Consider the following 14,962-nt stretch of genomic DNA (forward strand, 5'->3'; position numbering starts at 1 on the left):
TAAACAAAATTTACATTTTGACTTGAGGTGACCCCTAAAATTGACGTCATTTTCGTTTTTAACGATAATTCAACTTTCTATGCTCCAAAAATGACAAATAAATAGTTCATATTCAATAGTTTTTCATCACGAACTCAATGGTGTAATCAAATCTTAATAATTCTTACTCTAACAAAAAGTCATTATTTTAGTCTGATCCGACTCGGTAATCGAGGATTTTGCAACTTTTATGTTCAAACTCGCATTTCAGCGTGTTTACAGGCTAAAATATATTTTTTGATCATTCTGAATCCAATGGTGAGGTCAGATTCCATTAAGAATGATCAGAAACATCCTAAAGTTTTACTCCTAAGTCTCACTTTTAGGATTTTTTCTTAAAATTCAATTATTTATTTTTTTCTTGAGATACAAATAAAAAACTTGGGGTTTTACAGAATTAAATATTCAAAAATAAAATTAAATATGCAAAATGACTTATTTACCTTTAAAATCATTAAATTAAATTAACAACCTATTCTAGAGAATTTATTTATTAAAAATATTATTTTTGATTGAAAATCCTGATAAGTGCCCTATAAATTAATATTTAATTGGACATTTTTCTGTCACTTATCAAAATACTTTTATCTACCTAGAATATAGTTGTATGATTAAATACCTTCTATCCTACATTTTTTTTTAAATATAAAAGTTATAATTATTTTCATATTAGTATGTATGAATACATAATTATATATTGAGTTATATAATTTGGATAAAACAATTTGACTAATAGACAACTCGGTCTCGTTCATGAATAAGATGAAGCGACAAACCAACTTTTTAAGAGTCGTGATTTTCTGATGCCTCCTCTGACATACGCCCCCATATGCTCCTTGGCGTGGCATGGGCTAGAGCCATATATGTTTTCATCGGGATACACAATACATATGTGTAGTTTTATATCTTGAGAAAAACATATGTGATTCCAGCACATGCCACATTAGGGAGCATATGGGGGCGTATGTTAGAAAATTATTATTTAATTTTAAAATTGTGAAAGAAGCTCGTACAAGGATCCATTAAGTAACATGTAATGATTTTCTAACTCAATTCTAACAGAATAACTCAAAAACTCAACGACGTGACATGTGCAAGAATCGTAGATTTTTTCGAGATACACAACTGCACGTGTTTATGGGGATGTCAGTTGTGTATGTTAGAAGAAAAAATCTACGCTTCTTACACATGTCACGTCGTTGAGTTATTCTATTAGATTGAGTGAGAAAATCAGCACTTGTAAGTAATTTTCCGATACGTCCACATCAAATTGTACCGGGCTCAATAGATTTATCCTCGAGTAATTATAAAAGCACCCCATAAATTAGTAAGGGCAACCCAACCGTACCTCACCTCAGATACATCTCTCTCTCTCTCAAGTCTCGAATATTCCGTAAATCACTGTTTGATTATCGGTTTCTCATTGTTGGGGTTTCGTTCATATTCTCCATGGGCAAACAGAGAGCACCGAATGATTTACCTCTTGTTTCATTAAATGCTTTAATGGAAGATCAAGCCCTGATTTCTGGTGATAGAGAAGAAAAATTAAACGAAGCGTTTATGTGTTGTGTCTGCCTGTAAGTCGTTTCGATCTCAAAATCTCATTTTGTATTATTCATTGGAGAATCGATTTCGTTCTTTGCCAATCTCGATTCGATTTCTTTTGATGTATTTCTGAAATCTGTAATAATTTGCTTGTTTATGTGTTCTGTTTATTTATTTTATTTTTCAGATTTTACGGTTAAGTACAATATCCAGATTCGATGTTTTTCTTTAATTGTTCCAATTTCTTTCCATTTTTAGTAAATTTATAGCTCAATTATGGAAGAATATAGAGCCTTTGCTGCTACAGATTTCTGATTCAGGATTTCAACTCAACTGAAAGGTCTGGCTGTGGATTTCATCTCGATAGTAAAAAAAAATCACAAATTGTGGGTAATTAGAGATATGATTCGATTTCATAATAATTCAAGCTCTTTCAACAAATAATGAATGAAATGTGCACAGAAGTGATAGAGAAGCAAAGGAACTTAAACCATTTAGCTATTTTGTTAATCTGTTCTTCAAACATTTGTGGGCATTGCTTATCGAGGCACTATTAATCATGATAATGTTTATCATGGTGGCTGTTCATTGACAAACTGAATAATTCATCACAGTTGACGCTTATCATGGTACTGTTCATCATGGCATGGGTGCCAACGGTTGGGTTCCACATATGTCCAAGACTGGAACCTAAATAAAACATTGGTTTTGATTCTTATTAGTTTCGGTAGCGGGCATTGGAGGACCCTTGGAACCAGAACCGACCCTACAAATGCCTGATACCCATCAGGTACCTGATAAGATAGCAAATTATGTTTTGAATAAAAAAATCTAACCTGTAATTTTTCACCGATAGGTGATATCAACAATGGATTCTTCAAGAAAATCGAACTTTTGAGAAGAAAATCTTAGAAAATTTTGATATGGAGTCTTCATTTGTAGTTGTAATTGATTAGGAATGAGAAATATAAATGGGCATTTATATAAAGAGAAGCAAGAAATATGAAGACTCAACATTCTCCTTAGATTCCAATTTTAGCTTAAGTATATATATTTTTCGATACTCCTTGATTAAGTATGAGTTATAATACTAAATCTTCTTATAAATAAGTTATAAGTAAAACAAATCTGCTAGATGTATCCATCGATTATCAGTCTGGTACTCAAAGGAGACCCAATTCTTATCGAGTACCTAAGTTGGTTACCCATAATGAAACCCAAGAAAAGATCGGATCCATGATGATAGATCCAAACCAACTAAGTGGTTCTGGGTGCATTGGGTAACTAGGTATCTATTGGCACCGTTATATTGCGGTGTCAAGGGATCCTTGCTTTTTCCCTATATTATCTTTTTTTAGTAAGGTCTTCCCACCTTCTCATTGTTCCACTCCAAACAAAATATTTCCATCAATTATTTTTGTTTCCAAGCTAAAACTAGACTTAGAATTGAAATTAAATGCCTTGCTTGAGAGAATGTTACCATTTTTGTATTATGGGTATTAGGAAAGAGAATGGCGAGTTTTTTTTTGCTAGGCAAGGAGGGGTTATTGATCAGTAGAGGTGAAGATGCAAGCCTTACCAACTTAGATAAGTGGGCACCTTCTTTAATCTAAGATATAAACAGGGTTTTATCTAAGAAATACTCTTTGAGGTAAAAGCTTATACACTTCTTTCGTCTAGGATTCATGAGGAGCATAATCTTTTGGGAATTCTTTTTTTGGGGAATGTTGTTAATGAAGATGGACAACGGCTTTAGACCCATAGCTCAGTTGGTTTGACACATTGCAAAACAACTTTGAGGTTGTGGGTTCAATTCCAACTTACTCATCAAAAAAAGAAAAAAAACATAGTTGGATAGTTTGTGGTGTATACCCCTTTTTTTTTGGTTTGATCCTAACATGGTATGGTCTTTTGTTTGCTTGTTTAATTTTTCTAGGGAGATTTTCTCATCTCCTTCCATATTTCCTATACATTTAATGAACTTATACTTTTTATTTTTATTTTTATATATATAGATTAATAGCAAAATAATTATTAAAAGAGAGAGAAGGGTGAGGGGGCTGAGCAAGCCACCCAAGGTAGGCAAAGGAAAAGAAACAACAAACAACCACTCAAAAGTTAGAAAGAAATCCCACCTAAACATAATGTCCTCGAAGAAGAATCCTTTGAAACTTACCAAAAGAAAAATATATAATATCTAAACTTTATTCAATCTCTCACCATCTAGTCCTTTTCTCTCAACTACCTATTGTGAAAAACCAAGATAACATTGAAAGCATCCTCACCATCTCAATCATACTTGTTAGAAGATTAGGGTTACGAAGAGAAGGAGGAAACTAATGAAGAGAAATGCATAGGTAAGTCCCAATATGGTTTGGCCTCTCTTTTATATTAAAAACATGTGGTTGGTAGTGTGGGCTTAAGTATTGGGCCTACACAACATTAAATAAGAACTCTTAACACTCCCCCTCAAGCTGGAGCATACTAATTTGACATGCCCAGCTTGGTACAAAAAGTAATAAAGGAACTCTTAGACAATAGTTTTGTGAGAACATCTCCCAATTGATTTTCTGGCTTGATATGGGGTGTAGATATCTTCTTAGCCATCACCATATCGTGAATAAAGTGACAATCCTCTATGTGCTTGGTTCTCTTGTGGAATACTAGATTACTAGCTATATACTAGCAGCCTGATTATCACAATACACAACATAGGAGTAGGAACTTCAATCCCCATCTCCTTGAGAAGACTCTGAATCCAAAGGATCTCTCGTGTAATATGCGCCATCACCTTGTATTCCGCTTCAGGATTAGAACGAGCTACAACTTGTTGTTTTTCACTGCGCCAAGTCACCAAATTACCTCTTATGAAGGTATAGCTAGAAGTAGATATACGATTAGTCCAACTCCCTGCCTAATTAGCATCTGAGAAACCAGTAATAGGTATAAGAGGTGAAGATTTGTATAATAATCTTTTGCCAGGTGACCCCTTTAGATACTTTAGTGTCCTAAACACAACATCCCAATGAGCAATGTTGTTAAATGCGACCGCATATGCGAGTCTGAATTTTTTTCTGCATATGCTACCACATCATGTGCGAAAATGTAGTTGTTGGTCCAATATGTGATCGCATATTGCAACATGCAATGGTGTACTACAATATGCTATGGCGTATGCTCCCACGGTCGGACATCTAATCGTTGGACACTATTTTTATTTTGTGGCTTTTAAAACACCAAAAGCTCTATAAATAGAGCACTCTAACCTTCTACCCTCCCCTTACAACACATACACATTGTGATCTCTATTTCTAGCATTCAAAACACTTATATTCTAGCAATCAAAGACTTTTTCATTTATTTAATTTCACTCAATTCCTCTTCTATTCTTCTTGAATCTTCCATTTTATTTTACTAATTGGTTTACATAATTTATTGTGATTTTTTCTAATTTGTCAAAAAAATAAATTTTGTTGACCAATACCTCATATGCATTATGCAATTTCGTATGCGCACAACCTATTTAGGTCGCATATGTTATTTAATAACACTACCAATGAGTCTGTTGTGGAGAATACATAAATTGGCTAACTACTTCCATAACAAAGGTAATATCTGGGCGAGTGACAACCAAGTAGATTAGTTTGCCAACTAACCTACGGTAACGCCCTGCATCAAGATAAATCTCCCCTTGTTCAACATCAAGTTTAGTAGTGGGATCCATAGGAGTATTAACTAGTTTAGAACCCAAAGTACCAGTATCAGATAACAAATCCATAACATACTTTCTTTGAGACAAAATGATATCTTCTTTGAAGCGAGCTACTTCAATACCCAAGAAGTAGCGAAGAAGATCCAAGTCTTTAGTGTGGAACTATTTGACTAGATGAGTCTTTATATATGAGAGATACCATTAGGATCATTTCCAATGATGATGATATCATCCACATAAACTATCAATGCAATAATTCTACCAGAAGAGTGCTTGACAAACACTGAATGATCAGAAGTAGTCCTAGCAAATCCATAAGCAAGAACAACTAAGCTAAATTTATCAAACTAAGCTCTAAGCGACTATTTCAACCCACATATTGCCTTCCTTAAGTGATACAGTAATCCAGTCTTGCTAGAGGTAACATATCCAGGTGGCTGAACCATATATACTGTTGAGGGTAGCGTTATCCGCCTCTGCTCCCGAGTGTCACTTATTGTGCCCCAGCTCGACCTGTGACCCTCTTATATTCATAGTTGCGCCGTCCCCATTAGATAGTCTTTTGGGGTAAATGGTTGGCAACATGGTATTAGAACGTTAGGCTCGTTTAGGTCACAGGTTCGAGTCTCCTTAAAAGAATTTTCCACCTTTATGGGTGAGGGGAGTGTTGAGTGTTGTGTTATCCGTCTCCGTTCACATGTGTCATGTACTTAGGTATCGTGCCCCAATTCGACCTGCGACTATATTCATAGTTGCACATTCCCCATCTAATGGAGATCTCGTTGCTGACCAAATAATTCAAGTTCGGCGCTGGCCAAATAATTCAAGTTGCACATTCCCCATCTAATGGCCCTATTCTTTCGAAGCGAGGTCGTGCGGCGCAAGGGGGTCAAATCCACTTGCAAGCCTGTAAAATGATTGTACACCACACACACGTAGCTAGCAAACAAGTAAACGAGGCAAAGCCCGGAGGCAACTTTGTTGATATAATATTGATTACACGGTGTAACGCGTTGCAAAAGCAAATAGATGCGTTATAAGCAATAGTTGATCCTATGACACGCGGGACTTCCACGGAGCTGGGCTTCAAGGGCTTCAACAACGTGGGTGTAGGCCGGGGATTGGGATAGCATTGACACCCTTCCTACAAGGTGTATACTTTTCCTTTCCTAGGTTTCCAGAAGGAAACATCAAAAGTGGAGGCCGGTCATACTCCCTTATTACGAAAATGCCATTAAGCTAACAAGTGTGCCCTGGCACGGGGCTGACATGTACCATAAGCTAACAGATATGCCTTGGTACGGGGGCTGACATGGTTTCATAACGAGCCTTACATGATACTAACTTTGTCGACAACACGCTCTGGCTGAAAAGCTGAATGAGAAGGTGTACATGTCGGAATGCTGCGCGCGGGATCTCCTGGATCTGCTCGGTACGGCTTGAGACTTCTTGCATGGATGACAGAGTAGATGCTGTGTAACCTGTACAGTAACCTGAGTTTAGCAAACCTGTACGTCCTTGGACTGTGTCTCCTGTAGCCTGAAACAATAGTGTGAGAAGTTAAACACTGTTGGCCTGATATAAGTTCAAAAGCACTCTTGTTGGAGGAAGAGTTCTTCTGAGAGGTTGAATTGAACAAATTCGCCCAATTCTGATGATCGGCGTCGGCAAGATGCCTAAAATACTCCAACGCAAAACTGAATCTCTCCGTTGGCCAAACTGATTGACGATGTATACTGTTCGGAAAATCAAGCTGGAACCCAAGTAGTCTGCACGGTCCGTCCCATAACTTCCCTGTGACTCTTGAATCTCTGATGCTGACAACACTCTGAGGTACATCCCAATTCTTGCTGACTCTCTGACGAAGTAATTGAGGGGCTTCTTCTGCAACTTGAATCTTACAGTAACCTGATCTCTGTCCTAACTTTGAAAAATACTTGGTTGTCCCAAGCTTATCAAACAAGTCGGTACTCTGCTGGATCGGATACTTGTTCTTGATGGTGATCTTCTTCACTGCTCGATAATCAATGCAACGTCGCGAAGACCCATACTGCTGCTTGCTCAACTCAGGTAGTCTTGGAAGATTCATCCTATAAGGCCTCTCTATAAGAGGTGTGGCAACAGGTAGCAATTCATTCTGATGATCATTCGACCTACGTGGCTGTAGTGTCTTCGGAAGCAAATTCGCTATCACGTCATCAACTTCTACTAAAACCTGTGTGGGAGTTGAACTATGGTCCTGTTCTTCAGCTTCAACTCTCAAGGAAGCAATGTACGGTTGCTTACCTTTCTTTAACCCTTTCTTCAACTGAATGGCTGAAATCAAATTTCCCTCTTCCTTGCCTGTGGAGACGGGAACAAAGCTTGGACATTCACCTAGCATGCCCAAGGTGTTGGCAAATGGCATTGGTACAACCCTGTTCTGTCGCATGAAATCCATCCCAATGACAACTCTGAACTCATCGAGCGGAACTGCGAGTAAATCAAGCTTACCCTTCCATGTACCTATCTTGACGGACACTGACTTGGCCGAACCTTGGATAGGAGTGGCTTGGGAGTTTACAGCTTTCATACGGCTTGAACCCTTATCGAGCCGGATATTGAGACGCTTTGCCTTTGCAGGGGTAATGAAGCTGTGCGTTGCTCCTGTATCAATCATTGCCTGGGTGGTCTTCCCACCAACTTCAATATCGACATACATAAGACCCTTTCGTTTCTGGCTATTCTGAGTTTCAGATGTCTGCTTCATTGCATTCAAAAGATGCAAGGCTCCCATGTGAGGAGAATTTTCATAATCTCGCCCACTCGTACTTTCGTGACTAGGGTCACTCTGGGAAGCTAATAGTGCAGTCAGTTTGGCTCGCTGTGGGCACTTAAATGTCTTGTGAGGCCCACCACACAAAACACATCCATGCTTGTGACGACGCTTGACTGGCGAGGTACTTCTGCTCTGTGAAGGAGAGGAGTTCCGTGAGGATCCCGGACTGGAACTCTTTCTGTGTCCTCCATTCTTGCCATTCGAAGACTTCTTTGTATACTCAGGTTGCTGGTAGTAGCCCTTCGACTGAGGATGTACATACTATTGGCTCCCTCCCGCGGGAGTATAATCAGTCAACCGCTCGGTTACTGCAATTGCAGACGCGAGATTTTCCACACGTTGCCGTTGGAGTTCTGTCTGAACCCAAGGCTTGAGTCCTTCTTGGAATGAGAACAGCTTGTCTTTCTCTGACATGTCACGGATATCAAGCATCAAGGTGGAAAACTGCTTGACGTACTCGTGAACTGTACCTGTATGTTGGAGTTGCCTCAACTTTCTGTGGGCAATGAACTCCACGTTCTCTGGTAAGAATTGGTGCTTCAATTCTTTCTTGAGGTCCTCCCATGTATCGATGGAACATTGGCCACTTTCCATCTTGGTGTACTTTGTCCGCCACCATAGCTTGGCGTCACCTGCAAGATACATAGAAGCAATTGTTACTTTTACTTCTTCGGAATCCGGACGAGTTGCACGGAAGTATTGCTCCATGTCGAACAGGAAATTCTCGAGCTCTTTCGCATCGCGAACACTATCGAAGGTGCGTGGCTCGGGTACTCGCAAGCGTGAGGGAGAAGCATCACTACTGGTAGGCCGTTCGTTACCGACGGCGCGGACCAGGAGACTTACTTTCGTAGTGAGCTCCGTAATCTGTTCCTGTAAGGCGGCTAGGTTGCTTCGGGTATCTTCCTTGAAGTCTGTCACTCTAGCTCTGAATGTCTCGGATCTGTCCTCCAGCGTGTTCTGGCGACCATCTAATTGCGCAATACCATCAACAATACCGGATAGCATACCTATCTTTTCCTCCAATACCTCAATGCGTTCCTTGTTTGTACGTGGTGGTGGTGTGTTTGGAGCGGGTTGGTCCGCGGTACTAGTAGTTCCTCTTGCCATCGTTCGCGTGAACTAAATGGAAACTCGGGGGAATAGCTAGGGGGAATACCAATTGTGCTCAAACAATTGTACCTCTGATACCAACTGTCATGGCCCTATTCTTTCGAAGCGAGGTCGTGCGGGTCAAAGGGGTCAAATCCACTTGCAAGCCTGTAAAATGATCGTACACCACACACACGTAGCTAGCAAACAAGTAAACGAGGCAACATGAGGCAAAGCCCGGAGGCAACTTTGTTGATATAATATTGATTACACGGTGTAACGCGTTGCAAAAGCAAATAGATGCGTTACAAGCAATAGATGATCCTATGACACGCGGGACTTCCACGGAGTTGGGCTTCAAGGGCTTCAACAACGTGGGTGTAGGCCGGGGATTGGGATAGCACTGACACCCTTCCTACAAGGTGTATACTTTTCCTTTCCTAGGTTTCCAGAAGGAAACATCAAAAGTGGAGGCCGGTCATACTCCCTTATTACGAAAATGCCATTAAGCTAACAAGTGTGCCCTGGCATGGGGCTGACATGTACCATAAGCTAACAGATATGCCATGGTACGGGGGCTGACATGGCTTCACAACGAGCCTTACATGATATTACATGGGTGCTCCCGAGTAGCTCCGGGGTGAGCTTACACCTAACTTTAGGTGACAGATGATATGGCCGTTACACTTAGGCTTATATTCTGGGAATCATTTTTTTCTTCTGTTTTTACCCTTCCTTTATTTTTCCTTTGTGATCTTTGTTGAATTCACGATGTCAGAAGAGTCAGGAGCTACCAATCAATTTGAGATGGTGACGATCAATCAGGCCGTAGGGGAGTTGCAGAATATTCAGGCTGCTTATAGACTTAATGGTAAAAATTACCTAAAATGTTCACAGCTGGTTCGAACTTTTCTCAAAGACAAAGGAAAACTCAGTCATCTCCTTGGTACCGGATCCGATAAAAATGATCCTGTATTCGCTGCTTGGGATTAAGCGGACTCCATGGTCATGGCCTGGCTTTGGAATGCAATGGTACCAGAAATCAGTGACACTTGTATGCTCCTCACCACAACTAAGGACATATAGGAGACAGTTCGACAGACATACTCAAAAGTAAACGATTCAGCCCAGATTTATGATATTAAGACCAAACTTATTGCTACAAAACAAGGTAATCTTTCAATTACAGAGTATTCTAATCTGTTGAAAAACATGTGGCAAGAGATGGATCATTATAGATAGTGAAGATGCTGCCATTCTCAAAAAATTTATTGAGAATGATCGAACATATGACTTCTTGGCGGGTCTCAATCCCGAGTTTGATCAAGTGAGAGTACAGATCTTTGGAAAGGAAGAATTACCATCTCTAAATGAGACAATTGCGACTGCTCGTGCTGAGGAAAGTCGAAGGGGAGTCATGCTTGTTCCACATGTATCGTTGGAAGCCTCGGCATTAACTACAACAAGTCCTAGAGAGCTAACTTCCTCAGAAAAGGCTCTTGTTATAAACTCAGAAGGCAAACGGTAAGATCAAAGAAATGGTAATAAGGCCAATCTCATCTGCAACTATTGAAAGAAGACAAGACACTTGAAGGAGCAGTGTTGGAAACTTCATGGGAGACCACAAAACTTTTCTGGTCGAAATGGGGGATGATCAAGAAACTGACAGCAGAATTGACAACAAAAGGGACATGCTAATCTGGTACAAACCGGTAGTCATGGCTCGGGTGCTCAAGAGAATTCTAATAGTAAGGCGATCAACAAAGAAGACATTGAACGGCTAAGATCACTTCTCAACTCCTTAGAGAAACCATCGGGTATGTGTTCATTTGCACATTCAGGTATGATTTCTTCTTCTCATGCCTTTAGTGTCTCGGATAGTAACCATTTCGACTCTTGGATCATTGATTCAGGAGCAACTGACCACATGACTCATTGCTCCTTTATATTCTCCACATATAGTCCATGTTCTAGTAACAGAAAAATTACATTGGCCGATGGGTCATTTGCTACTGTAGCAGGTCAAGGAGATATGCACATAAGTCCTTCATTAATCCTGAAAAATGTTTTGCATGTTCCAAAACTTACAATAAATCTAGTCTCTGTCCAAAATCTCACAAAGGATTTGATTTGTAGCTTGACCTTTTCATCCACCTCTTGTATTTTTCAGGACCGAGCTACGGGGATGACGATTGGGCATGCTAAAGAAAGCAGTGGCCTCTACTACCTTGATGTGCAGAATAAAAATAAGAGTTGTAGGATTGACAATCCGTCTTCTTTGTTGTCATATACAAGATCTCCAATAAAAGACTAGATTTGGCTTTATCACCTTCAGTTTGGACATCTTTCCTTTAGGACTTTGAGTGTCATGTTTCCTTCCTTATTTAAGAATATTGATATTCGTGAATTTCATTGTGACATTTGTGAGTTTGCCAAACACAAACGAGTTTCTTTTCCTTTGAGTAATAAAAAATCCTTATTTCCTTTTCAAATAATCCATAGTGACATTTGGGGACCGTCAAGAATTTCAAATATTTCAGGGGCTAAATGGTTTGTCACGTTTATTGACGACTGTACTCGTGTCACATGGGTTTTTTTGCTAAAACAAAAATCTGATGTTTGCACGGTTCTCCCCATCTTTCATGACATGGTCAAAAATCAGTTTGGGGTTAAAATAAAAAAAATAAGATCTGACAATGCAAGAGAATATTTTAATCAAGTATTATCTCCATATTTTCAAAAAGAGGGGATAATACATGAATCCTCTTGCATATATACACCCCAGCAGAATGGAGTGGCAGAAAGGAAGAATGGTCATCTCTTGTCAACAACTTGTGCACTGTTATTCCAATGGAACGTCCTCAAATACTTATGGGGTGAAGCAGTTCTCACATCAGCCTACTTAATAAACCGTACTCCATCTCGAGTTCTTGATTTTAAAAGTCCCTGGCAGGTTTTTTCCAAATTTTTTCCTGATTTTGCATCTCACAATCAATTATCACCTCGAGTTTTTGGATGTGTCTCGTTTGTTCATATTCATTCTCATGGTCGTAGTAAACTTGATCCTCGAGCTCTTAGGTGTGTCTTCATGGGGTATTCCTCAACTCAAAAGGGTTATAAATGTTATCATCCACCATTTCGCAAAATCTTTGTGTCCGCCGATGTAACTTTTGTTGAAAGTGAAAGTTTTTTCCAACCTTCTCTTCAGGGGGAGACACTAGTGAAGATAAGGACCAAGGGGATCATGGCTTTCTAATGGACTTTCCTGCTCAAGCTAGCTAACCATCAACCCAAAACACTCCACCATTTCCCTTGCCTGAAACTGAACCACCAAAACAACTTGAACAAGAAGAAGTTGAGCCATCAAAACAACCCAAAGTTGGACATCTTGAACCTATAACCTCAGGACATACTTGTATTGAATCAGTTGTCACGAAACCATTGCAAGTTTACTCATGGAAGAGAGGTTCCACTGCTAAGCCGAAGCCAACTCAAGCGTCCGAACCAGCTCTCGGAAATGAGGTAAATACTGATATCCCTGTCATCAACTTGTCTTCTAAAGTTTTTGAAAAAAATGATCTTGACTTACCCATTGCAGTTAGAAAAGGTATCTGAAATTGTACAAAATATCCATTGTCTCATTTTGTGTCATTCGAAAAAGTGTCACCATTACACAAAAGCTTTCTCACCCATCTAAACTCCACAATCATATCACAAACACTATCTGAGGCCCTAAGCAAAGAAGAATGGAGAAATGCTATGAAAGTGGAAATGGATGCACTCGCGAAGAACAAAACCTGGGAGTTGGTGGAGTTGCCCAAAGGAAAGAAATCTGTTGGATGCAAATGGGTGTTTTCTCTGAAGTATAAAGTTGATGGATCACTTGAACGATACAAGGCCAGGTTAATTGCAAAGGGTTATACACAGACCTATGGAGTGGACTATGAATAAACATTTGCACCGGTGGCTAAGATGAACATAGTAAGGATTTTGTTGTCATTGGCAGCCAGCTTAGATTGGAGTTTACACCAATTCGATGTGAAAAACGTCTTTCTTCACGGAGATCTAGAGGAAGAAATTTATATGATGAGGCCTCCAGGATTTGATGATAATTTAAGAGATAAGAAGGTATGCAGGTTGAAGAAAGCATTGCATGGGTTAAAACAATCTCCACGAGCATGGTTTGGAAGGTTTACAAAGACAATGTTAAGAATGGGCTACAAACAAAGTCAAGGTGTATCACACTCTATTCGTAAAACACTCGGCCTTTGGGGGAGGGTATATGTGGATGATATTATTGTCACTGGTAATGATGCGAAGGAAGGAGCACTCAAGAAACGTCTTGCAGAAGAGTTTGAAATAAAGGACCTAGGCAAGTTGAAGTATTTCCTAGGTACAGAGGTTGCTCGTTCAAAAGAAGGAATATTTGTCTCACAACAGAAGTATGTGCTAGATCTTCTCAAGGAAACTGGAAAAATAGGTTGTAGGCTCATGGAGTCACCGATAGAAGCAAATCATAGGCTAAGTGAAGCTCCAGAAGATGAGATTGTAGACAAAGGGATGTATCAACGATTGGTTGGAAGACTGATTTATCTCTCTCATACTAGGCCTGACATAGCATATTCTGTTAGTGTGGTTAGTCAATTCATGCACAATCCTAAGAGTATACACCTGCAAGCCATATACCGCATCCTCCAATACTTAAAAGGTAGTCCAGGTAAGGGAATTTTATTTAAAAAGTGAGCAAACTTGCGTTTGGAAGCATACACAGACTTAGATTATGCAGGGTCCGTGGTGGATAGAAGATCGACGTCCGGTTATTGTACATTTCTAGGAGGAAATCTAGTTACATGGAGAAGTAAAAAACAACCGGTTAAAGCAAGATCAAGTGCAGAGGCAGAGTTTCAGGCAATGGCACAAGGAATTTGTGAATTTCTGTGGATCAAAATAATTCTGGAAGATCTTAGAATCACCTGGGACAGTCCAATGAGGTTGTATTGTGATAACAAGTCAGCCATCAATATTGCTCATATTCCAGTGCAACATGATCGTACAAAACATGTGGAAGTGGATCGACATTTCATAAAGGAAAAACTAGATAATGGTTTAATTTGCACCCCATACGTTTCAACAGAAGGGCAACTTGTAGATGTTCTAACGAAAGGATTACCTGGAACCACATTTCAAAAGGTCATTGACAAGCTGGGAATGGAAAGCATATATTCACCAGCTTGAGGGGGAGTGCTGAAAAATATCCAAGGCTTATTTTAGGAAAATAGGATATTCTTGATTATTCTTGATCTCTCTTAACTTTCTAGAATATTCTTGTAATCTTCTACAATAAGATAGTTTTCTAGAATATTCTTGTAATAGGATAGTTGGTCTATAAATACCCTATTAGGACATTTGTAATGGGTATCCAAGAATTCTCAATAAATTCAATTTTCTATACATAACATACTGCAACAACAATAAGAACTCTAATAAAGTTTAGGCGAGCCGTTGGAGAAAAAGTCTCACTGTAATCAACCTCATAAGTCTGTGTGTAACCCTTGACTTCAGGGCGAGCCTTCAACCTCTCAATAGATCCATTAGTAGGATACTTGACTGTATACACCCATCTACACCTCACAACCTTCTTCCTAGGTGGAAGCGGAGATATATCCCAAGTATAATTATGATGAAGGACTGCAATTTCCTCATTCATAGCTAGTTTCCACCTAGCGGAGAATAATACTTGCGTATAAGTAGGAACA

At 39.4% G+C, this 14,962-nt stretch overlaps 1 protein-coding gene across 1 annotated transcript in view; it reads left to right on the plus strand.

Moving 5' to 3' along the window:
* The first annotated feature begins 1,381 nt into the window (after positions 1 to 1,381).
* Positions 1,382 to 14,962, plus strand: part of LOC147382717 (E3 ubiquitin-protein ligase PRT1-like) — a 49,553-nt gene continuing 35,972 nt past the window's right edge. The window contains exon 1 of the mRNA XM_086427338.1: positions 1,382 to 1,616. Coding sequence (XP_086283464.1) covers positions 1,489 to 1,616 — 128 coding nt within the window. The 5' untranslated portion in view covers positions 1,382 to 1,488. The remainder of the gene's footprint in view (positions 1,617 to 14,962) is intronic.

The sequence above is a fragment of the Akebia trifoliata genome, chromosome 16, assembly GCF_017979445.1.
Source record: "Akebia trifoliata isolate Shusen 1 chromosome 16, ASM1797944v1, whole genome shotgun sequence".
NCBI lineage: Eukaryota > Viridiplantae > Streptophyta > Magnoliopsida > Ranunculales > Lardizabalaceae > Akebia > Akebia trifoliata.